We start from the raw sequence: 25,979 nt of genomic DNA, 5'->3' as shown, positions 1-25,979 counted from the left end.
ATGGAAATCTGTCAACACATACACTAACACTGGATTTTGCTCGTTTCTAATAATAACAGAGCTCCCCACGTGCAAAGCTCCATACTTAAGAGAATAATGTAATGCATCGACCTGATTTTTGATGGCTTTGACTGTACGACATCTGTATATATGAACGACATACGTGTACCACCACAGGCTACTCGATCCCAAGTGCAAGGTAACGTATCTCATAAACACTTTGTATTTTTATTTACATAAGATAGATGGATTTTTATCCAGCACTTATTTTTAATTTGCTTTTCAAAAAATAACATGGGATTATTTACTAACACATTTTGCACTCATCCGGAGCTCTGCTTTTAGGCAGCAAATATATATTCATGTAATATATATATATATATATATACACACACACACGTATATATATATATATATATATGGCGGCACGGTGGTGTAGTGGTTAGCGCTGTCGCCTCACAGCAAGAAGGTCCTGGGTTCGAGCCCCGGGGCCGGCGAGGGCCTTTCTGTGTGGAGTTTGCATGTTCTCCCCGTGTCCGCGTGGGTTTCCTCCGGGTGCTCCGGTTTCCCCCACAGTCCAAAGACATGCAGGTTAGGTTAACTGGTGACTCTAAATTGACCGTAGGTGTGAATGTGAGTGTGAATGGTTGTCTGTGTCTATGTGTCAGCCCTGTGATGACCTGGCGACTTGTCCAGGGTGTACCCCGCCTTTCGCCCGTAGTCAGCTGGGATAGGCTCCAGCTTGCCTGCGACCCTGTAGAAGGATAAAGCGGCTAGAGATAATGAGATGAGATATATATATATATAAAATACGGTCGCACAAAGATATGAAGTTTATCTTTGAGTGGTGAATATATTCACGAGTGAATGAAGAGAAGATAAACTTCATATCTTCGCACCACCGTGTAATGTTCTTTATATTATATGGACACATTCACACACAAAAAACATATGCAAGTTAATCAAAAGAATTTTAATTTTGAGCCAGTTCGCCATTTTGACAACGCGCATCTAGTCAGCGGGAAAACACTAGGAATGACGTCATCAGAGTTAATTATCGGGAATTATTATACATACAGGACACTTTTTTCCATGAAATAAAAACACGTATTCTGTTCCCTTCTAGCGAGTTTCATTCATTTGCTTTGATAGCATGCAATATTGTTAGCATATCTCTTATCCTCATGTATTATGTCACTCTACCCAATGGTGAATGAGCGCTGAATATGGTTTACAATATTGCATGGTTGTCAAGACAACATGATGTCACACGTTGGAGCTGATGCGGCTATCCAATGAGAAAGTTTTCTGCTGCGCATGTGCAGAAGCATTTCTTTGTTCGCCGGGAAAAAGAAAGGCTACCAAACCTTTATTAGATATTCTTCACGCATATTTACAAGAGAAAAACACACCAGTAGACATCGAAAAACTGGAAAAGAGTGTGTATGTACAATAATAATAATAATAATAATAATAATATTGGTTGGCTTTTTTTGTGGTATATCAGATACATTCCATTCAGCTACTCGTCGTTATACCACTCAACGCCAGCCAATATTATTTAAATATGCCACTCAGATCCACCATATATTTTGTATAAAAAATGAGTTTTTCAACACAAAAAGATACAGTTCATGTTTTCAAGCTAGCATATGATGTTCTTTTTATTATATAGACACATTCACAAACAAAAAGTACCCAAATTTATCAAAACAATTCATCAATTTCCTCACGAGTAAGGATATTTGGAAAATATGTCACTCAATGTTCCGGATGTAGTTTGTAGGAAAAATATGAGTGGCATATTTCCCAGTAAAACGCTTGTGTCCATATAATATACGTACATATAAATGACTAGCTAGCTATGTTCTGGTTACCACATCACTCTCGATTAAATTGAATATTGGATTGTGAAAGCACAAACTGAGCTGATGCATAACTCCAGTATCAGTATTGGTCAGAATTATTTAAACGAAGGAAATTCTCCCATTAAAAGCTAATTTTGAAAACTGAATACATTTCAAAATGTAACTGAACAAAATTAAGCACAGCAGGAGCTTGATAATTGGGCGGTAATGTGAAAACAGCATGAGATGACTTTGTGGCTTTTCATACATGAACCGCGTCAGATGGTTAGCTTCCATAAGATCATTGATTGGCTTGTGATATTTCTTGAATTACCAATGTGTGACGTTACCCAGGTCCCAGAGGGAACGTTGTGAAAACACTGTGAGTCAGTTCTTTACGGTCTGGCTTATGTTTTTAAAGTCCTTTCAACATGCTAATTTCTAATTTGTCCCAGTATCCTGTTTCAACAATAACACCAAGCCAAAGTGTAGAAAACATTAAACCATCTGGGTGTTTTCTTAGTCACTGCAGTAACAGTTGAACTGTGTTAGTGTTTATACTCCTCCCAAGACTAAGCTTAAGTTACTAACCTTATCATCCTCACTACTATTAATTTCTCCACAACAACAAAGTGCATGCTAATCTACATGCTTGGTTCTGCTGAGTTAAGCAGTTAGCGTTTCAGCAGTGGTCATTTTCTACAACCTCAATAAATAACAGCAAGTCAAACAACTAGAAGACTGATAGTCTCACATGGGTGATGTAGTTGAGAGGTAACTCGCCAAGTCTGAAAAATAAATGTTTTTCTAGCTTTGAAGTACCACTAAGCTGTGCTGTAGCATCACTTGTCAATGCAAATAAATGTGCATGGTACATCGAGGTATAAATACACACTTTGACATTATTTATTGCTTAGCCCAAGGGCATTATTTAGTTATTTTCTCTGGAAAGGCTGATGGATGCAACAGGAAGGCTTTTCGGGCGATGGGAAATGGTTGACTTGGCTCTCAGAACGTTTGTATTGGTTGTTGGACCACCGGCAGCTGTTTTATTGGTTGGGGATGGGAGAGGCTGAAGGGGGAAAGAGGAATCTAGAGATTTCTCAGTGAGGCACCGTCGAGAGAACACCACTGAGGTAGAAATCACAGGAAGACCGGCTGTTTCATTTCAGCGGGGAAGCAGGGTGGGTCCATGAAGTTTGGCTAACCAAAACTATGTCTGGGGAACACATACTTCCAATGATACCAACAGGGAAACATAGTGTCTGCATTTTTGTTAGGGAGGTGGAGTAAGATAGAAAATAATAGGCAAAGGTTGCTTAAAAGATGTCTATCCTTGCACATAGTGAAAGGCCATATAATTGAGATAATTAGAGAGACAGCCTGAGTTTGACTGTGATTTGATAACAGACCCTGTGCAGAGGCGGCGGCAGGAAGTTTTGGATGGAGGGGGGGACCATGTGTCGCACACCAAATCTAGGGGGGTCCGGGGGCATGCCCTCCCGGGAAATTTTGGAATTTTTAACCCTCTAAAATGCTATTTCCTGCATTTTGAGAGGCAAATTTTGGTGGAGTAAAGTTAAGTTTAATGTCTCTATTAGAGTACATTTCGTCCATGTATTTTTTTTCTATACAGTATGAAGCAGAACCAGTGATACTATAACGTAATTACGTCTACTTAGTATCGTTGAGAGGATAACACCCTCTTTCCATGGGTTGCTGTCAACACGTATCATGACACAACTTCACACAGTGCTAGTCAAATATTTCAATGATTAGGTCAAATACCCTTGGAAAATTTGAATAAACACGTAATAATACCTAAAAAACGATCACATCTTTCGGCAATCCTGTTTTGACCAAGGAATAAGCATGTGAAAGTAATATTCCTGATCCTTCAAGGACCGCTGTCAGCTCCCAGGAAATCCAACTGACTGGTAATGACCTTTCGTGACCCCGGATCGGGTGCGAATGAATTTGTTTTCTGTTTGTTGTATTTTTCAAATCAAAACTGTGTGGTATTGGTGTATTGAAGCATGTATGAATGACATATGGGGCCGTATCGGTAAATTGGAAAAACTACATTCCCTTAGTTTTCTCATGGATCCCCACCCCCGACACACACACACACACACACACACAAACAAAACGTGAGAAAATTTGTCCTCAATGTCCTTGTTGAATTAAAGAGCTAATAGATTTATATACCTGCTCAGCTACATGGTATAAAGCAAGAGCACGAATAACTGTCTTTCCTTTAGTCTTCAGTGTGATTAAACAGTCATTAATTTCTTGGTTTGCGAAATTTGACTTGGGATGTTAAAAAAATTTATACTGAAAACTTACCTCGTTATCATCAAGCAACTTGGGTGCCTTTGTCGAGCCCAAAAAGTTTGCAATGGATATTTGTCTGAAACTCCTCTTCATACTGATTTTCAGTGAGTGGTCAGGGCAGCAAGCGAATTCATGTAGATCTAGAGTAGCATCAAGTTTCTGGGCGCCCAAAACTGCTTGTACGCCTCATGAACGCTATCTAGCCATCCGGATAGGACACAAGTTATCAGTCAGATACAAATGTAGTGACACTGTCATAGCCTTGCTGTCACAGGGTCCCCGCTTTGGCGCGAGTACCCAAGGAGACCAGATATGTCTAGACAGTTGCCACAGCAACGGGTTAATTAGTCCACAGAATATTCATCAATCAGCTTGTCTACTAAAAGGGATGGGTTTTGCAGTTCTGTGTAAGCCAAATAAGGAAAATCCCGGAAAGTGGAGGCAGTCGGTGACATCAGGGCCAGGCTAATTTGCATCGGTTTTGGTGTGAATGGGTGCTACCAACCTACAGTACAAAGGGATGCTGCCAGGGTGACAGGATGAAGGGACGCAGTGGGATTTAATAAGGGAAAATAAAGGCGTGCAGTAGACTGTTTATTTACACTACTCTCTCCTTTTCTTCCTTGTAAATAGTCAAAGAACTCCCATCGTAACTTGGGGGGGCCCGCCGCTGCCACTGCTGTGTTATAATATTAAGCACTGAGTAAATTAAAAGCTTTCAATGACCCGTTAAACACAATGAAAGATTTGCATGGGCATAAAAACCTTAAAGGCAAGGATCAAGTGTTAGTCTTTCTACTATCAACATTTAACATAAACCAGGGGCGTTTATTAAGTGGTATATATTCTTTTGTTACTTACATGTTCTGTTGCAAATAAGTTGTTGTAAACGACCAGCACAAGAAGGAACTGCACGTGCACATAAGCTTGAAGTGTAGAAGACCATTGTGGATTGTATGGCACCTGCTTTCCTGTGACCTGAAAAGATGCAGTATGTTTATGAAATATGAATAGTATTTCAGTAACAGTTAATCAATTCTGTGTCCTTCATCACTATTCAATGAAAATTTAAGGCTATCTTCCAACTAGCATCTTGTGAACTTGGTAACATGCCCGACATACTATTTAATTTGGTAGTATACAGTTTCAAGGGACAGTCCAAGTACTCACAAATTAGAGGATATAAATGATCAGCTGCAGTTATGGTATTACAGAGGTGTTCTGAGAATAAAAACTGTATTGTGCACATCAACATGATGGTTATATTTAGTGAGTGTTGGGTAATTGATGAACTAAAAGAAAAAACTTTTACTTTCAACAAGAAATAATAATAGGGGATAACTGGTAGTAAGTTGGTACACTATTATAGAGAGAAACTAGGATATCTGGTCACTATAAGACACATCAGTATATGAAATATACACACAACCAAGATTAAAGTAAACTGGGAAACAATGCAAATTCCCTCACCCCGGAAAATCAGAAATCGGAAAAAGCTTTATTGCCAAGTAATTGCTGCAACTACAAGGAATTTGGCTTAGAGTTAAGGTGCTAAATAAATAAATACTAAATAAAAACAGTCTATTCTAATAAAGGAGCAACATAAAACGGTCTATTTTAAATTATTACCTCCGCCAAGGAGGTTATGTTTTCGGTAATGTTGGTTTGTTTGTTTGTTGGTTTGTCTGTTAGCAATATTACGGAAAAAGTAATGAACGGATTGCTCTGAAATTTTTTTCCAGAGGTGTGACTGGGCACAAGTAACAATCCATTAAATTTTGGCGGTGATCCGGATCACCTTCTGGATCCCGGGTTTTTTTAAAGTATTAATTTTTTCCCCATTGAAATGAATGGGCGCCCGATGCAAAAAACAGATTGTTCCTTCTGTAGGCCAAACCGTAAGGTGTAAAGTCATGAAACTTGGTACACTGATAGAGGAGTGGACCCTGATTAAATTCATCAAGTTTCATGTTGGTACATCTCACGCTGTAGCGCCACCAACTGATCACAGTCTTACATGCGTTCATGCATGCAACTTTTGATCCATATGTCCGATTTTCATAAGTCTGGTGCCGTTGGAATCCTTGGAGCTAGACTGTTCCAACGCACCCTATGACGTCATTTTTCGCCCAATTGGATTTTCCGCCATTTTGAATTTTATCCAAAGTTAAGGTAGAGTGACCCTGGCCGCATGTTTTGTCCGATCATCACGAAACTTGGCATACATTATCTCGAGTCTATGCCTAATGAATGATATTCGTTTCGCTCTCATAGGTCGAAGTGTTTGCCTGTGGCAGCCAATCAAAATCGATGGCGAAGCCACCAAACAGGAAGTGAGCTCATATCACGGAAACGCTTTGACGTATCAAGACCATATTTAGTGGCATGACTTTGGACACCATCCAAACTACCCTCATCAAATATGGTGTCATTTGGCCACTAGGGGGCGTCACAATTAGCAAAAACGTATTTTGGCTCATATCTCAGAAACGCTTTGACATATCAAGACCATATTTGTTGAGATGACTTTCGGCACCAGTTCATGTATCCTCATCAAATTTGGTGTCATTTGGCCACTAGGGGGCGCCACAATAAGCAAAAACGTGTTTTGGGTCATCTCTTTACGGATTTAGAATTATATCTAAATTTTCATGTTATTGATGCTCTGGGATGTCCCTGTAAAGAACCTTGCCAGCCCGTCATCTCCGTATGAGAATCTGCCTTGTGTCTTGGCCAAACTTTTGGGTGTTGACACAAAACTTGTCGTGTGGGCGTGCAGTCACCTCTCTTGCCGGGTCGCCATGGCGGCGCACCTGAGCAAGCACACTTTCGCATTTTCTCTGGAAATGCATTCTAGTTATTATTATTACCTCCACCAAGGAGGTTATGTTTTTGGTAGCATTGGTTTGTTTGTTTGTTTGTTTGTTTGTTTGTTTGTTTGTTTGTTTGTTTGTTTGTTGGCTGGTTTGTCTGTTAGCAACATTACAGAAAAAGTAATGAACGGATTGCTCTGAAATTTTTTCCAGATGTGTGATTGGGCACAGGTAACAATCCATTAAATTTTGGCGGTGGTCCAGATCACCTTCTGGATTCCTGATTTTTTTAAAGGATTCTTGGCGGAGGTCTGCGCTCTTTGAGTGCTTTTCTAGTTATTATTATTATTATTATTATTATTATTATTATTATTATTATATACCGAGAATAAAACAGATCATCATCATTCACTAGCTTCCCACTAAACTAGAGAACAAATAAATACCTTACCTGTTAAGTAAGAAAATAAAAACTAAAGCTCTATCACTCCTAAATCCATTGACCTCATTGACTAGATTGACTCTTTCACACTCACTCCTATTCTCTCTCTCCTCTGATTGGTTACTCACTCTTACCTGTCACTATAAAGTAAGACTTCGATTATGCCTAAAGGAAAGACATTTGATGACTCTGTCACTGGATATGAGCAATCATGCGCTCTGATTGGCTACTCTACTACTAGGCTATCAGCTCATATACCATGAGTAGAGAAAAACAAAATGGTGGAGCGTGTTGCTGAACCAACTGAGGACGAAATAAAAACTCTACTTGAAAATAAAACCCCCAAAAATACCAAAAAAAAAGCAACAAAATATGCAATGAAAGTACGGTGGTGTAGTGGTTAGCGCTGTCGCTTCACAGCAAAAAGGGTTCAAGCCCAGCGGCCAGCAAGGGCCTTTCTGTGTGGAGTTTGCATGTTCTCCCCGTGTCCGCGTGGGTTTCCTCCGGGTGCTCCGGTTTCCCCCACAGTCCAAAGACATGCAGGTTAGGTTAATTGGTGGCTCTAAATTGACCGTAGGTGTGAATGGTTATTTGTCTCTGTGTCAGCCCTGCGATGACCTGGCAATCTTGTCATGCATGGCTTATAGCTGCTACCAGCTCATGTACAAGTCGATTTCATGGAATAACTGTTAAATACACTATTTTGGTCTGATAGTCCTCAGGATGAAGAAGCAAATATCAAAACTTGTTTTTATCCTATTTCCATAAACATTCATTCATTTGTCTTGATTAACTGTGTTATGCAGGTATGGGTTGCGCTGGATGGTAACACTGGACAAAAGTGTCAGAATTCATGCCAGATGGGATGTCAGTCTTACCATTCACACACATTCATATACAGCTCGGGGCAGTATATCAACCCACCAATGTGCATGTTTTTGGACAGTGAGATGAAACCGGAGAACCTGGAAGAAACGGCAAAATTCCACACAGACAGTAAGCCAAGCTCAGGATCAAACTCAGGACCCTAGAGTTGTGATGTGGCAATACTATCCACTACATCATGTCACATCTCCATGAAGAGTGTCCATTAAATAACATGTACACTGATTTGGTGGTACCTATGAAAGAGTTGTACCTCATCTCATCTCATTATCTCTAGCCGCTTTATCCTGTAGAAGGATAAAGCGGCTAGAGATAATGAGATGAGAGTTCTCATCTCATCTCATCTCCTCTAGCCGCTTTATCCTTCTACAGGGTCGCAGGCAAGCTGGAGCCTATCCCAGCTGACTACGGGTGAAAGGCAGGGTACACCCTGGACAAACAACCATTTACACTCACAGTCACACCTATGGTCAATTTAGAGTCACCAGTTAACCTAACCTGCATGTCTTTGGACTGTGGGGGAAACCAGAGCACCCGGAGGAAACCCACGCGGACACGGGGAGAACATGCAAACTCCACACAGAAAGGCCCTCGCCGGCCCCGGGGCTCGAACCCAGGACCTTCTTGCTGTGAGGCGACAGCGCTAACCACTACCCCACCGTGCTGCCCGAGATGAGAGTTGTACCTATTAAATAAATAAATGTATGTATGTTTCGGAAACCTTTGAAATTTTCTGGATGTCTGCACAACCTTCTAAAACATGTTCCAAAAAATAAGAAGAATAAAAGCAGCAAAACACACACACACACACACACACACACACCATTTTAACTTGCCTTACTGCTGAACAAATGGTTTAAAGAATCAGGAGTATTGATGTAAGAACATGTGAAGCTCTATTATAAGGCCCCCATGAAAGGAGGCTAATTAGATCCAGATGCTCCAGTCGGTTCAGGTGTAGGTTTGACCTCTACAGCCATATATTAAAAAAAAGACACACATAATTGTTGTTACTAGCTTGCATAGCAAGTGCAATTTGGACTAATCAAAATGATTTCAGAGGGAAACAAAAAAAAAATGGTTCAAGCTTATTAGACTAGGAAGGGCCACAAAACAATTTTTAGACACTTGGATGTCTAGCAGTAGTTCAGGATTGTGATTTGTCTCCTCATGTACAGGTGACCTTGAAGATCATTGTAAGCACATGCTGTAGAAACCTTAAACAAGTAACAAGAATCCTAGAATGACAAATTAAGCTTTGTAAGCATCACTTGCACTTAACCACACAGGAAACCAGTGCTTTCTAAGAAAACTCTAAAGACCACCTGAATGTTCCACCTCACTACTTGAAAAATGTTCTGTGGACAGATGAGATGAAGTTTTGCTAAACGTACCTAGTGCTGCTTTTGGAGAAAATGAAACACGTGCATGCAAACATATAAGCTTGGGAATCATGGATGAGGTACATGGAACAGTGTGAAGCTGCTTTGCCTGAATTGCACATACTTTCAAATTGTATTTATAAAAGAGTTTCATTGTCTGTCTGAAAGGCTTGGTGGTAACAAGGCCCGAGTCTAAAATACAGGCATAAATCAACAACGCAGTAGCTTAAAGAAGAAAGTCCATATTTATAAATGATGAAGTCATAACTCTGACCTCAGTCCCATGAAACTGCTGTGCATGAGCTAAAGCAGGTTCATTTAGTGAAAACCCTCATACATGTGCAAGTGAGCGTATTTTTGACAAGTGAGCTACGGTAAAATTCCTTCTAACTATCGTGTGTGACATATCAACAACCGTACAAAGACTAAAGTTATTCACGACATAGCAGCAAAGCAAACGTTTCATCTTTCTGATATTGCTTATAAATGGCTTATAAATATTCATGTCATTAATCTTTATACAATTATTTTATAAAGTTTTATAATTCTTCTACTTCATCTGCTTCTAGTACATCTGAAGGGATTAAAAGGCCTGGAAGCAGGTCTGCTTTTTTTTTTTTTTAATCAGGAATCTTTCTATCTTCCAGAAACATGCATGCACTGTAAATAAAAAGGGCTTAGACATGTCTTATTTAAATACCCCTAAATGTAACACTTAGATGACATGTCTTGGGTATTTAAAAATACTTGGAAGACATGTCTAGAGTATTTAGCAATGCCTGGAAGACATGTCTTGTGTCTACTGATAGACGCCAGTGTCTTTATAACAGGCACGCGTGTTTTCTTGCATCGTCCATATACACCCATGTCTTCCTAGAAGACACTGAAGTATTATTTAAATACCCCGGTGTTTCATGTAAATACCCTAGACATGTCTTATTGTTGAGGGACTGACTTTGATAAACTGCCCCTAAGTCAATAAAAGAAAAGAAAGGGGTTGTTTCATCTGTTGCAAAAGTAATGGAATGCTCTTTGGAAAAGAATGTATTTCTATTTTATATCTGTAATGCAGCATTGTTGAATTATCAATTTTGATTGGTCAGAAGGTGTTGCTTTTTTTTTTAAATAGCAGCTACTCTGACAATAGTTTCAGGTGTAATTTAAACAATAGGTTTTTATTAATGTTCTTCGAACAGGGATGGATCCAGACCAATGTGGATTTCGGAATTTATGTGTACATATGTTCCCAGTGGATACTGTAGAATAATGAAGTAGTTGTGCCAAGTCTTTTGTAGATTTTCTTATTTCTGTGGTAAAAACACTCGTGTTAGTCACCAGCTCTAGTCCAATTTGTCAGTAGGGTTTTTTTTTTAATTGTTTAATTTTTTTCGAACAGAAAAGTTTTACAAGTCATATGAACTTGTTAGGGGCAGCACGGTGGTGTAGTGGTTAGCGCTGTTGCCTCACAGCAAGAAGGTCCTGGCTTCGAGCCCAGTGGCCGACGTGGGCCTTTCTGTGTGGAGTTTGCATGTTCTCCCCGTGTCCGCGTGGGTTTCCTCCGGGTGCTCTGGTTTCCCCCACAGTCCAAAGACATGCAGGTTAGGTTAACTGGTGACTCTAAATTGACCGTAGGTGTGAATGTGAGTGTGAATGGTTGTTTGTCTCTATGGGTCAGCCCTGTGATGACCTGGCGACTTGTCCAGGGTGTACCCCGCCTTTCGCCCGTAGACAGCTGGGATAGGCTCCAGCTTGCCTGCGACCCTGTAGAACAGGATAAAGCGGCTAGAGATAATGAGATGAGATGAGATGAGTCTCCAGTGTCAGCCCTTTATAGCAATCAGTACATTTCCGATCATCAGGACAGAGGACATTGTGCCTTCTGGTTTCTCATCGCAAGCTCTGATTTTTATTATCTTATGAACTTTAAGTGACAAAGCAAGTGAGTCTGGTGAGGGAAAGATTGTTTATAGCTATTATAGTAGCTTGTTGTTATAAGTAGTCTCACAGACATCAACATCAAATGGAGTATAAATAGTTAAAAACTGAGACAGGTCATTTATTAATAAAGTAAAAATTGACTGTGCTGTTTATAGGAAAATAATCCACTCTAGTGGGGTAACAGTAACCGTGAGTCCCATCACATCCCTGTCATGGAGAAGTTTTCTATAAACTTTGTCAGCATTCATTCCTTAATTATCAAACAGGAGTACATAATTTGCCTCCAGTATATACAACCCCGATTCCAAAAGAGTTGGGACAAAGTACAAATTGTAAATAAAAATGGAATGCAATAATTTACAAATCTCAAAAACTGATATTGTATTCACAATAGAACATAGACAACATATCAAATGTCGAAAGTGAGACATTTTGAAATTTCATGCCAAATATTGGCTCATTTGAAATTTCATGACAGCAACACATCTCAAAAAAGTTGGGACAGGGGCAATAAGAGGCTGGAAAAGTTAAAGGTACAAAAAAGGAACAGCTGGAGGACCAAATTGCAACTCATTAGGTCAATTGGCAATAGGTCATTAACATGACTGGGTATAAAAAGAGCATCTTGGAGTGGCAGCGGCTCTCAGAAGTAAAGATGGGAAGAGGATCACCAATCCCCCTAATTCTGCGCCGACAAATAGTGGAGCAATATCAGAAAGGAGTTCGACAGTGTAAAATTGCAAAGAGTTTGAACATATCATCATCTACAGTGCATAATATCATCAAAAGATTTAGAGAATCTGGAAGAATCTCTGTGCGTAAGGGTCAAGGCCGGAAAACCATACTGGGTGCCCGTGATCTTCGGGCCCTTAGACGGCACTGCATCACATACAGGCATGCTTCTGTATTGGAAATCACAAAATGGGCTCAGGAATATTTCCAGAGAACATTATCTGTGAACACAATTCACCGTGCCATCCGCCGTTGCCAGCTAAAACTCTATAGTTCAAAGAAGAAGCCGTATCTAAACATGATCCAGAAGCGCAGACGTCTTCTCTGGGCCAAGGCTCGTTTAAAATGGACTGTGGCAAAGTGGAAAACTGTTCTGTGGTCAGACGAATCAAAATTTGAAGTTCTTTATGGAAATCAGGGACGCCGTGTCATTCGGACTAAAGAGAAGAAGGACGACCCAAGTTGTTATCAGCGCTCAGTTCAGAAGCCTGCATCTCTGATGGTATGGGGTTGCATTAGTGCGTGTGGCATGGGCAGCTTACACATCTGGAAAGACACCATCAATGCTGAAAGGTTCTAGAGCAACATATGCTCCCATCCAGATGACGTCTCTTTCAGGGAAGACCTTGTATTTTCCAACATGACAATGCCAAACCACATACTGCATCAATTACAGCATCATGGCTGTGTAGAAGAAGGGTCCGGGTACTGAACTGGCCAGCCTGCAGTCCAGATCTTTCACCCACAGAAAACATTTGGCGCATCATAAAACGGAAGATACGACAAAAAAGACCTAAGACAGTTGAGCAACTAGAATCCTACATTAGACAAGAATGGGTTAACATTCCTATCCCTAAACTTGAGCAACTTGTCTCCTCAGTCCCCAGACGTTTACAGACTGTTGTAAAGAGAAAAGGGGATGTCTCACAGTGGTAAACATGGCCTTGTCCCAACTTTTTTGAGATGTGTTGTTGTCATGAAATTTAAAATCACCTAATTTTTCTCTTTAAATGATACATTTTCTCAGTTTAAACATTTGATATGTCATCTATGTTCTATTCTGAATAAAATATGGAATTTTGAAACTTCCACATCATTGCCTTCCATTTTTATTTACAATTTGTACTTTGTCCCAACTTTTTTGGAATCGGGGTTGTATTAAAAATATGATTATTTACCAAGTGTAGCTAGAGAAGCATGCTAATCATGTCCTTACTAGACAGCATTTAAAACTGTGTCGAAGTTCATGAAGTGTGTTAAAATTACATTCAGATATTTGAGCATATTTTTATGGTATACAGTGTTTTTATGAAAAAACAAAGGGTACAACCTAAACCTTTTATACACTATCATATGCTGTTAATGCACTATGGGATATATTTATTCTGAAAGTTTTATGTGAATACTACTACTACTAATAATAATAATAATATAATAATAATAATAATAATAATAATAATAATAATAATAATAATAATAATAATAATAATTAGATTTCTGAATTCGTGAGACTCTCTCATGTGCAGTCACATGTGCTTTTGACCTACTGACTGCAACAGTCTACTGCTCTGTTTTCCCTCAAAACTCAACTCCTCCAGCACGACCCTCCATCCTGCGCAGGAGTATGAACAGGCAGTGCCCAGCCCTCCCAGTCCAGCACCTTTCAAGGTATTTCAGTAAAACTCCAGCACTCACCACATGCTCTTCATCACCAGGCTCTCTTTAGGGCTGCTTTAATTCCGGGGGGGGAGGCTTTGTTTCATGTGTGAAGTAAGAGTGGCTAAAAATGTGCCACACACACACACACACACACACATGCACGCACACACACACACACACACACACACACACACACACACACTGCCATTTCAAAGCAAACCACTGCAGCTCCTGATGGAGAGACTTCAATCCCGTGTCGTGGGCTTGGCTTTTAAAGACGTGAAAATTGAGCTTATTGTGCTTCAAAAGCATGTGAGACTTTTTTGGCACTGGGCTGTACTTGTAAAGTTTGTCACTTTATATTAAAAATCATTGTCAGGACTTTTTTCTGTCACTGAAATTGTAGGCAGTGGATGACTAACAAGATATAAAAATTCAAGGATAATGAGATTTCACATATGAATTTAAGCTCAAATTCACCACCAAACTTCCATTCAGCAGCAATTAAGCTGGGAATAAATATAATGGGAAAGTAAATAATCAACAGCAGGCTAATGTATTTAAGCCCGACTTGCTGTGAGGCTGTGTTACTGTTAACACCCTGAAATTGATTATTTTCCAATAACAGCACCTCCTGAAGTGTTTTACTCCAACAGTGACCCTTTTTTTTTAATCAAAGAAAGATGTCATAATTTTTAGCTGTTTATAGTTACATTTAATATTGTGGGCCATCCATGAAACAAGTTAGTTCCTGTTATAAATTGTTATAGCAGCTATAAATAGTCACTCTTTAAATAAATAAATAAGGGCGGCACGGTGGTGTAGTGGTTATCACTGTTGCCTCACAGCAAAAAGGTCCTGGGTTCGAGCCCAGCGGCTGACGGGGGCCTTTCTGTGTGGAGTTTGCATGTTCTCCCCGTGTCCGCGTGGGTTTCCTCCGAGTGCTCCGGTTTCCCCCACAGTCCAAAGACATGCAGGTTAGGTTAACTGGTGACTCTAAATTGACCGTAGGTGTGAATGTGTGTGTGAATGGTTGTCTGTGTCTATGTGTCAGCCCTGTGATGACCTGGCGACTTGTCCAGGGTGTACCCCACCTTTCGCCCGTAGTCAGCTGGGATAGGCTCCAGCTTGCCTGCGACCCTGTAGAACAGGATGAGCGGCTACAGATAATGGATGGATGGATAGATAAATAAATAAATAAAATTAAGCTTGTCTTGAACAGAGAAATCATAAAGCACAGAATCTATTGTATTGAAGACTGTCCCATGCCAAAAAGCATCCAATATCACTTTACCACTGACTGTTACAAAGTGCTGACACTGAAGACTCCTTCCACAGAGTAAACTTCACCATATCAACAGTTGCATGTTTGTTAATCAGTGTATGGTTTATGGGGAATCCACCATACAAGTTCAATATCTGTGTAAGTTGTTACTACAGAAACAATAATGTATTAGAAAAAGCACATTAAAATAAACCTGTTTTGCCTTACAGAAAGAATTATGATTAGAGCTGCTGTTATAGAAATTCAGTCAACACCTTCTGACCAATCAGAATCAAATATTCAGCAGCACTATAGTATAAACTAAACCGACAGAAAACTACATTCAGAATTTTTCCTATGGGGATCCATTACTGATTAACTGTTGGGCTGGTACAGGTTGTTAGAATCAAGACCTCACTGTATGATTAAAGATATAGGAGGTGACAGAAAACAGAGACATCTCCAACCTTGGGTAGATCGTCCTGATCTCCCAGCCTTGGTTTGCCCGGGCTCCAGCCTGGTCCATTAACGATGACAGACAGCTTGTGTGTAATACCATCAGCACTGAAGAACTGCTGCCACAGGTATATGTAGTACTGAAACTTCAGAAAGAAAACAGAGCAAAAACAATACCTCGTGATTTAAAAAAACTTATAACACGGGCATATGAGCAACAAAAACCTCACAGTGAGTTTGTGTATATGAGCCGTGTAATCTCATAACTGCAAGAATCACATTTTGGCAATAATCTGCCTCTTGTTGCTGTTAGTACTGAGCAGAAGTGGATTTAGTTGAAAACTCTGTTCACGTACTTTAATAAAATATTCACACAAAGTCAAAGCAAAAAGGAGTCCAAATAATTGAGTAGGGGTGGAGGGAAAAGTGTACAGTGGAAAAACTATTTATGTATAATATAAATTTTATATATATATATATATATATATATATATATATATATATATATATATATATATATATATATATATATATATATATATACACACACGGCGGCACGGTGGTGTAGTGGTTAGCGCTGTCGCCTCACAGCAAGATGGTCCGGGTTCGAGCCCTATGGCCGGCGAGGGCCTTTCTGTGTGGAGTTTGCATGTTCTCCCCGTGTCCGCGTGGGTTTCCTCCGGGTGCTCCGGTTTCCCCCACAGTCCAAAGACATGCAGGTTAGGTTAACTGGTGACTCTAAATTGACTGTAGGTGTGAGTGTGAATGGTTGTCTGTGTCTATGTGTCAGCCCTGTGATGACCTGGCGACTTGTCCAGGGTGTACCCCGCCTTTTGCCCGTAGTCAGCTGGGATAGGCTCCAGCTTGCCTGCGACCCTGTAGAACAGGATAAAGCGGCTACAGATAATGAGATGAGATGAGATGAGATACACGCACACACATACATTATATATATATATATATATATATATATATATATATATATATATATATATATATATATATATAAACTAGTTACTATTTACTGATAATACCAAAATACCAACATGAACAAAAACTTTAATGTGTTTGTGAATTTTGTGTGATCCAATTCAAAAGTGAAGCTAAAAAAAAACTAATTTTAATATTTACACCCAAAGGAATTCAGTACACTATCAATCTATATTTAAGAACATGCTGCATTTATTTATTTATTTATTTATCTCTTGCAGACTTATAGTTGTCATGGATTGATTAAACATTAGTCAATGCAAGTGCATCTGATAATTTAAACAAATTTCCATTCATAGCATTAACTTACTTTCCTAACGTTACTTTTGGCTTATGGTTGATTAATACTGAAATGGTTGTTGTTTGTTGTTGTTTAATAACTAATGAAGTAAACAATAGTTAAAGGATGCTTAATGTAAAGTGTTACTGTCGATAAATCAGTTCCTAAGCCCCAGCCTTCAATGTTAGCTTTGGTGATAGCCAGGAAGCCTCTAAGGCTTGAGATTTGGGTTTAATTTTGTGCAGTGGGTTGAGTTTCTCTTTCAACATGATATTAATAAAGTTGTTGTTGTTGTTGCTACTGTTGTTCTAGAAACTGTTCAGGTTTTTTGAGCGGTGTTGTAATGCTGGTAGCTATTACATTGTGTATTTTTATTTGTTAATTTTAACTGTTGCTAAAAATACTAAAAAAATTATTTTTCTTTCCAGGATTTGCTTTTCTGAATATACTCATAGTCTAATAATGTATATAAACTTATATGGCTCCCCTACATTTTCCTTTTCTTACTCAGAAGCCATGGGAGGATGGGAAGTTTTGAAGTTGACAGTGTTCGTATCAAAGTCCTGTATCAAAGTCTATATTATCTGACTATACAAAGTTAAACAGCTTTGCTGACAGTCCTCCTGGACCATGACATCAGCAGTGGATGAAAACAAAGTATACAGTACAAAAAAGATTGCAGTTACTATAGAGTATAATGTTATAAAAACATAAAACAGTCAAAAGTTCTTCTAATTCAATGGATTTTCTTTATTTTTATGAATTAAACATCACTTCTTGTCTTAAAGTAATGATGGATGTCATTTCTCTTTACTTAGCTGAGCGGTTCTTGACATAATAATGATTACTACAGTTGTGGAATAGGGCTATTTACTGTATTTTTATTATGTATTATTTACTGTTTGATCTCAAAGTCATTAAGAAGGCAAGAAATTGCACGAATTAACTTTTGACGAGGCACAGATGTTAATTGAAAAGCATTCCAGGTGACTCATGAAGCTGGTTAAGATAATGTCAATAGTGTGTAAAGCATCGCCAAGGTAAACGCTGGCTACTTTGAAGAATCTAAAATATGAAATATATTTTGGGGGTTTTTATCACTTTTTTGTTTATCACATAATTCCTTATATGTTCCATATATTATTTCATAGTTTTGATGTCTTCAGTGTTGTTGTACAATATAGAAAATAATCAAAATACAGAAAAACCTATGAATGGGGTGTACAAGGGGTGTACAAACTTTTGACTGGTACTGTATGTCTCAAATCTGTTAACAGTATATATTTTTCTAGCAATGTTAAATTTGGGTGGAGGCTTAGATTAGACAGTTGTATTAGTTTTAATGTAGTAGTAAAGCCCCCTGAATGAAATGTTGTGTCAGTGAGTGAGTTATAGCCGAGGGTTATTAGGTTCTTCAAACAAAAATTGTATGAGAAACACTATTGTTATTCTTTTTGACATTGAATCCAGTGTCTAAGTGTTTCATGCCACAGATAAGATTGCGTTTGTCGTTTGTGTCCAAGGGAAAGTGCAGAAAAAATAATCAAAGGCAACTTGCACATGGTTTCTTGCCTACAATCTCGCCTCTCTTGTTTAAAGTGCACTACTAATGTTATGGTTATGGTGTGGCTTTTCCACTGGTGGGGAAACGTGAGGAGAGCGAAAGCAGCGGAGAACTCTCAGCTCGTATTTACATTTAACATAGCACTCTGACACTCTGAGCTTGAAACTCGCTGGGCGAGAACTCATGTGGCTCACAAAAAACAGGGCATGAATTCAAAAACGATGTCTAGAGTTGATGCTAACGTAACATACCTCAACAGACAGAATGTCAAACGTATTGATGGGGTGTATGAGTCCATAGATAACTTTATCGTCTTCTGGAGCAAAGGTTCCTACAAGAGAACACTGATAAGACACGGATAAATACTTCACTCACATGTATTGCTTTAAATATCTATGAAAAGCAGATGCTGTAATATTTTATTTAAATATTTTAATGACTGTTTTAGTGTTTATAACTATAAAGGACGCTGTATCAGACAGTCCTGTGCACAGTATACACACAGACACAGTGACTTGTGTATTACAGTAGCTTCATAATTCTACATCTATGTTACAGGTCAGAATTGTAGGTCGGGTGGAATTTTTCAACCCAGGTTAGAATTTTTAACCCAGTTCATAATTTGCTACTTGTATTAAGGAGACTTACTATATCTATTTTATCTATATCTATGACTTTTCATTGGCCTCCCCACTAAATCCCTTCAAAGACTACAATATATTCAGAACTCTGCAGGGAGACTCCTCGCCCATACCAAACAATCTGCTCATATCACCCCCATTCTTTCTCAACTTCACTGGCTACCTGTTCTGTCCATAATTAAGTATAAAAACTTACTACTCCCCTTCAAAGCTCTCCATAACCTTGCTCCTTCTTACATCTGTGATCTTCTGACCATTTATACTCCATCCCACTCTCTCAGATCCTCTAGCCACGATCTCCTTGCTGTTCCTCGCACTAGACTGTCTACCCTGGGTGGCAGGTCCTTCAGCACCATGGTCCCCAAGCTCTGGAATTCCCTTCCTCGACCCCTCCGTGACTTCTCTTCCCTTCCTTTATTCAAATCTCATCTCAAAACCTTTCTGTTTCATGAACACTTCTCCTCCACCACTGCATAAACTCACCACTCTTTAGCAACTTTTTTTTGTGTGTGTTGTTTTCTCTGACCTATGTACAGCGACCTTGAGTTTCAGAAAGGTGCTATATAAATGTAAATTATTATTATTATTATTATAAGATAAGATAAAAAGACCTTTATTATCCCACAATGGGGAAATTTCCTGTTTGCAGCAGCACAGTAGATAGCAGCAGAAAAGGATATATAAAGCCATACAAGTTAAAAAAAAAATTATATATATATATATATATATATATATATATATATATATATATATATATAAAATGCACGTACACATATACATTAAAAAGAAAAATATATACCTAAGATAAATACCAAATTAGAGGAATTATAAAGTAGATGAAACACACTTTTGCACATACAGTGGCGCTTGAAAGTTTGTGAACCCTTTAGAATTTTCTGTATTTCTGCATAAATATGACCGAAAACATCATCAGATTTTCACGCAAGTCCTAAAAGTAGATAAAGAGAACCCAGTTAAACAAATGAGACAAAAATATTATACTTGGTCATTTATTTATTGAGGAAAATGATCCAATATTACATATCTGTGTGTGGCAAAAGTATGTGAACCTTTGCTTTCAGTATCTGGTTTGACCCCCTTGTGCAGCAATAACTGCAACTAAACATTTCCCGTAACTGTTTATCAGTCCTGCACACCGGCTTGGAGGAATTTTAGCCCATTCCTCCGTACAGAACAGCTTCAACTCTGGGATGTTGGTGGGTTTCCTCACATGAACTGCTCGCTTCAGGTCCTTCCACAACATTTCCATTGGATTAAGGTCAGGACTTTGACTTGGCCATTCCAAAACATTAACTTTATTCTTCTTTAATCATTCTTTGGTAGAACGACTTGTGTGCTGAGGGTTGTTGTCTTGCTGCATGACCCACCTTCTCTTGAGATTCAGTTCATGGACAGATGTCCTGACATTTTCCTTTAGAATTCGCTGGCATAATTCAGAATTCATTGTTCCATCAATGATGGGAAGCCATCCTGGCCCAGATGCAGCAAAACAGGCCCAAACCATGATACTACCACCACCATGTTTCACAGATGGGATAAGGTTCTTATGCTGGAATGCAGTGTTTTCCTTTCCCCAAACATAATGCTTCTCATTTAAACCACAAAGTTCTATTTTGGTCTCATCCATCCACAAAACATTTTTCCAATAGCCTTCTGGCTTGTCCACGTGAGCTTTAGCAAACTGCAGACAAGCAGCAATGTTCTTTTTGGAGAGCAGTGACTTTCTCCTTGCAACCCTGCCATGCACACCATTGTTGTTCAGTGTTCTCCTGATGGTGGACTCATGAACATTAACATTAGCCAATGTGAGAAAGGCCTTTAGTTGCTTAGAAGTTACCTTGGGGTCCTTTGTGACCTTGCCGGCTATTACACACCTTGCTCTTGGAGTGATCTTTGTTGGTTGACCACTCCTGGGGAGGGTAACAATGGTCTTGAATTTCCTCCATTTGTACACAATCTGTCTGTCTGTGGATTAGTGGAGTCCAAACTCTTTAGAGATGGTTTTGTAACCTTTTCCAGCCTGATGAGCATCAACAATGCTTTTTCTGAGATCCTCAGAAATCTCCTTTGTTTGTGCCATGATACACTTCCACAAACATGTGTTGTGAAGATCAGACTTTGATAGATCCCTGTTCTTTAAATAAAACAGGGTGCCCACTCACACCTGATTGTCATCCCATTGATTGAAAACACCTGACTCTAATTTCACCTTCAAATTAACTGCTAATCCTAGAGGTTCACATACTTTTGCCACTCACAGATATGTAATATTGGATCATTTTCCTCAATAAATAAATGACCAAGTATAATATTTTTGTCTCATTTGTTTAACTGGGTTCTCTTTATCTACTTTTAGGACTTGTGTGAAAATCTGATGATGTTTTAGGTTATATTTATGCAGAAATATAGAAAATTCTAAAGGGTTCACAAACTTTCAAGCACCACTGTATCAGGTGGTCATGATTGCAAAAGATAAAACAGAAAAAAAACAGAAAAAAACCAATGCAAGAACTATTGACAGACATACAGATGTGAGTCTACTGTGAGCAGTACTGGTTGTACAGTAAAACAGTCTATCTAGGTTTAGGGTTAGGATTTGGGAAGACTTTGTATTTTAAACTACTTGATGACATAATAAGACTGAACTCATTAATAAATTATATATATATATATATATATATATATATATATATATATATATGTATATATGTATCACTCCTTTCATTGCAATCATTGCTGGGCTAGTGGTGCAATCATTGCTGGGCTAGTGGTTAAAGTGTTGGGTTAAGAGTCAGTTCTGAGTTTGAATCCTGGTAAAGTATGAAAAAAGATATGTTAAAAAATGCTAATTAGGTAGCTAGGAATAGACAGACAGGGTGGCACGGTGGTGTAGTGGTTAGCACTGTTGCCTCACAGCAAGAAGATTCTGGGTTCGAGTCTAGTGACTGACGTGGGCCTTTCTATGTGGAGTTTGCATGTTCTCCCAGTGTCTGTGTGGGTTTCCTCTGGGTGCTCTGGTTTCCCTCACAGTCCAAAGACATGCAGGTTAGGTTAATTGGTGGCTCTAAATTGACCGTGAGTGTGAATGGTTGTGTGTCTCTATAGCTAGTATTTCACTGGGCTGCGACAGCTTGTGACAAATTGCGAATGTCATTCATGAGAGAGTTTCAAAAGTGTCTTGAAACATTCGCGGGGCTTCTCAATTTCCTCACATGAGTCGCAAAGTGTTGCTCCTTCATCGCTGAAATTTTGAACATGTTCAAAAAATCCGTGCGACAAAATTTCTCTCAAAATAGCCGCAAATGCGTTGCTGGTGTCACAAAGCCATCGCGAACCCTTCTCAAGTCAGTTTCCGTGAGGCTTCCTCTACTTCCATGCCTGCTGAGGGAAAGCCGGGCTGCGACAGCCTGTGACTAGTTGGAGACGCAACAATTAACAATTACGGTAAAATATGCGAATATCAATTCAGTGTGATTCCAAGTGAAAATTGTCACTAATTCGCATATCGCAATTGTTGTGTCTCCAACTAGTCACGGGCTGTCGCAGCCCAGTGAGATACTACTCAAAGTGTCAGCCCTGTGATGATCTGACGACCTGTCCAGGATGTACCCCACCTCTCACCCATAGTCAGCTGGGATAGGCTCCAGCTTGCCTGTAACCCGGCACAGGATAAGTGATTATGGATAATGGATGGATGGAACAGACAGACAAGAGGAAATGCTAGGTAGGTGTAGACAAAGAGGATGGAAGAGAGACAAAAGAAGTGATGGAAAATGTCTTTTAAGAATCTTAGATAATCCAAAATTTTTACTTAGGTTGGAAATTATGAACTAGGTTAAAATTTTTAACCCTGGCCAAAAAAAAAATCACCTAGGTTGAAATTTTTTGACCTGTAACATCTATGTCTAAGATTAATTCTTGGCTTTTTTTTTTTTAAAGTTGCATTTTCTTCTTTACAGTGCTAACCTGGTCATGTCTGCAAAATTTGGTCTCAAAAAGCTAAATACCTGTACATACTAAATACCACACACAGTGTCACTGTTTACTATATATTGTCTGTTCCACACTGTTGTCTTGTATTTACTGTATCACACTGGATCCACTTCCTCAGTGTAGTATCTTGTATCTTGTCTATTTGCACTGTAACTTTTCTAATATCCACTATTACATGGTGTCTGGGGATTATATTGTACCACACTGTTGTCAATTTCCTAAAATAATTCTACACCAAGGCATTGCACTGCATGTTTCAGCCTACTCTATACTCATATGGGGCTAGAATAACAATAATTAAAAAAAAAAAAAAAGCCTTCTACTCTACTGTATACACACGCTCTTACCAAACATCCGGTCCCAAATAATGAGAGTTCCTCCGTAATTCTTATCAATACAGTAGGGGTTTCTCCCTGCACCATGATGCAAACAGAATAAATAAGGAGCAAATCACTAAAATTACCAATGTTTGATATACATTTTGTTTATAACTGTAAAATATAAAAAGCTCCTGCAAAATTCGATATTTAAAAGTGCTTTACTGTGGATGTACTTACCATGATGAACTCTGTGATGACTCGGAGTGTTTATGATCCACTCCAGAGGGCCAAGATCCCTGACGAGCTAATGAAAAAGTCATTTTTAAAATGGTTTTGTGTCATATGTTAATAAACAGTGCTTCTAGAATCTGATTGTTTAGTGTCATGTAATCAAATGACTAAAAAAAAACCCCCAACCATCCAGCCTGGGGGTATCGTGCAGTGCCAGCTGTTGCTAAACAGAGATGTAAGCAGAGTCTGAATTTTAGCCTCACACATGTGATTAATCTCTCCTATTGATTGCCTTGTCTTTGTTTTGGCCAATAATACTAAGGAGGAATTGTGCAGGACCCAAAAGCTTGCATGGTTCATGTGTTTGCTAATGGATTCTGACACGAAACATCATTAATATTATGTGTTTTCTTGTCTGATGAGCTCGCTCGAAGCTCCGCTAACTATGGAAAGAGAGAAGTAGCCAGATTTCCACATGGAAAGAACAATATAGATTAGAAGTTAAACAAATACAAAGTTGGAGGGAATTACAATGGCTTTCAAAAGAGGCCAAAAAGCTGGTGTCCCCCCCCCACACACACACATATGTATATACACACACCCATGCACGTGTGCACACACACACACACACACACACGTGTACACAGGCAAATACGCACATGTGTATGTACACACACACACACACACACACACACACACACACACACACACACTACCTTAATTTCCCACCACACCAATCCATTTTAACTTGATCTCTAAAGTTACTAAAGCTATACATTACACAGGTGTTTAGTTTGCCCTCAGGTGTTTGAAGGAAATAATGATTTTGATGGATAAATGTAAACCTGCTGAGGTCTACATTTAGCTGGAGATTGTGCGAGCGAACATGATTTTTCAGTGGGTCATTATTTCTCTATAATGACTGGTCTGGCTCCGGCTGAATTTCGTCTTGAATGAAAAAGGTTGCTTGCTGCTTAGCTGGGGTTTTAACGCTGGATTATGCCTGAGAATTTCATGCCAATAAATTACATAACATCAAAAAAGCTCATGAAACAGACATAAATTATATCCTTCAGGAACTTGCGGATGTGAAGACTGTTTTCACTAATGGCACTCTAAAAGATGGAAATGATTCCAAATCCATTCCTTTTAAACGACTCCCCAAATGACTCCCCCAAACTGTAAAACCGATGGGCCAATGTTCACTCAAATGGCAAGGGTATGGTTATGCTTCTGTTTGGAATATGTCATAAAGGCTCATTATTTCTTATTGAACATTCTGGAGTTTTAAACCTGGAAAGTAGGTATTTTGTGGTGGATGAAGCATTGAGATGGTAACTTAAAGTAAATGGTCAGAAGTAGCCTCAATTCTTGATTGTATGCCTTTTTCACAGCATACACTGGGCTGACAAGGTATCATGGGACTATCTGTTGTAAATACACCAAGCTAAAGTCTTAAATGTGATTAATGAACAGCTTAACACCTTACCTCAGTGTGGATCCAAAACTGATAGAGCAAATTAAACTGAATGTGTACAGCAAAGACTGACGGTGGAACTATTAATGCCATGGGGAGGTAGAACACCTGAGAACACACAATCAGCAAGCATTATTACAGAGCAAATCAAATATCTTCAACCTTCAAGTGACGACCAGTATACAGTCGGCCAATACAGCCTCACAAATTTAATACAGATTTTACTTTTCTTCATAGAACTTTGCACAAACACAGTCAGACTTCATCTCATCTCATTATCTCTAGCCGCTTTATCCTGTTCTACAGGGTCACAGGCAAGCTGGAGCCTATCCCAGCTGACTACGGGCGAAAGGCGGGGTACACCCTGGACAAGTCGCCAGGTCATCGCAGGGCTGACACATAGACACAGACAACCATTCACACGGTCAATTTAGAGTCACCAGTTAACCTAACCTGCATGTCTTTGGACTGTGGGGGAAACCGGAGCACCCGGAGGAAACCCACGTGGACACGGGGAGAACATGCAAACTCCGCACAGAAAGGCCCTCGCCAGCCACAGGGCTCGAACCCAGGACCTTCTTGCTGTGAGGCGACAGCGCTAACCACTACACCACCGTGCCGCCCTACAGTCAGACATATATCTCTAAATTTAATTTTAAAAATTAAAACAAAGTATGCGGGCGGCACGGTGGTGTAGTGGTTAGCGCTGT

The 25,979-nt window shown here is 39.3% G+C and overlaps 1 protein-coding gene across 1 annotated transcript in view; it reads right to left on the bottom strand.

Moving 5' to 3' along the window:
• Nucleotides 1-25,979, bottom strand: part of agmo (alkylglycerol monooxygenase) — a 110,519-nt gene that overhangs the window by 24,616 nt on the left and 59,924 nt on the right. Inside the window, 6 exon segments of the mRNA XM_060898144.1 lie at nt 5,043-5,159; nt 15,764-15,898; nt 18,838-18,917; nt 23,589-23,654; nt 23,799-23,865; nt 25,282-25,377. Coding sequence (XP_060754127.1) covers nt 5,043-5,159; nt 15,764-15,898; nt 18,838-18,917; nt 23,589-23,654; nt 23,799-23,865; nt 25,282-25,377 — 561 coding nt within the window.

The sequence above is a fragment of the Neoarius graeffei genome, chromosome 17, assembly GCF_027579695.1.
Source record: "Neoarius graeffei isolate fNeoGra1 chromosome 17, fNeoGra1.pri, whole genome shotgun sequence".
In the NCBI taxonomy this organism is placed as follows: domain Eukaryota; kingdom Metazoa; phylum Chordata; class Actinopteri; order Siluriformes; family Ariidae; genus Neoarius; species Neoarius graeffei.
Note: the sequence above shows the minus strand (reverse complement) of the source record. Positions and strands in the feature narration are given on the sequence as shown.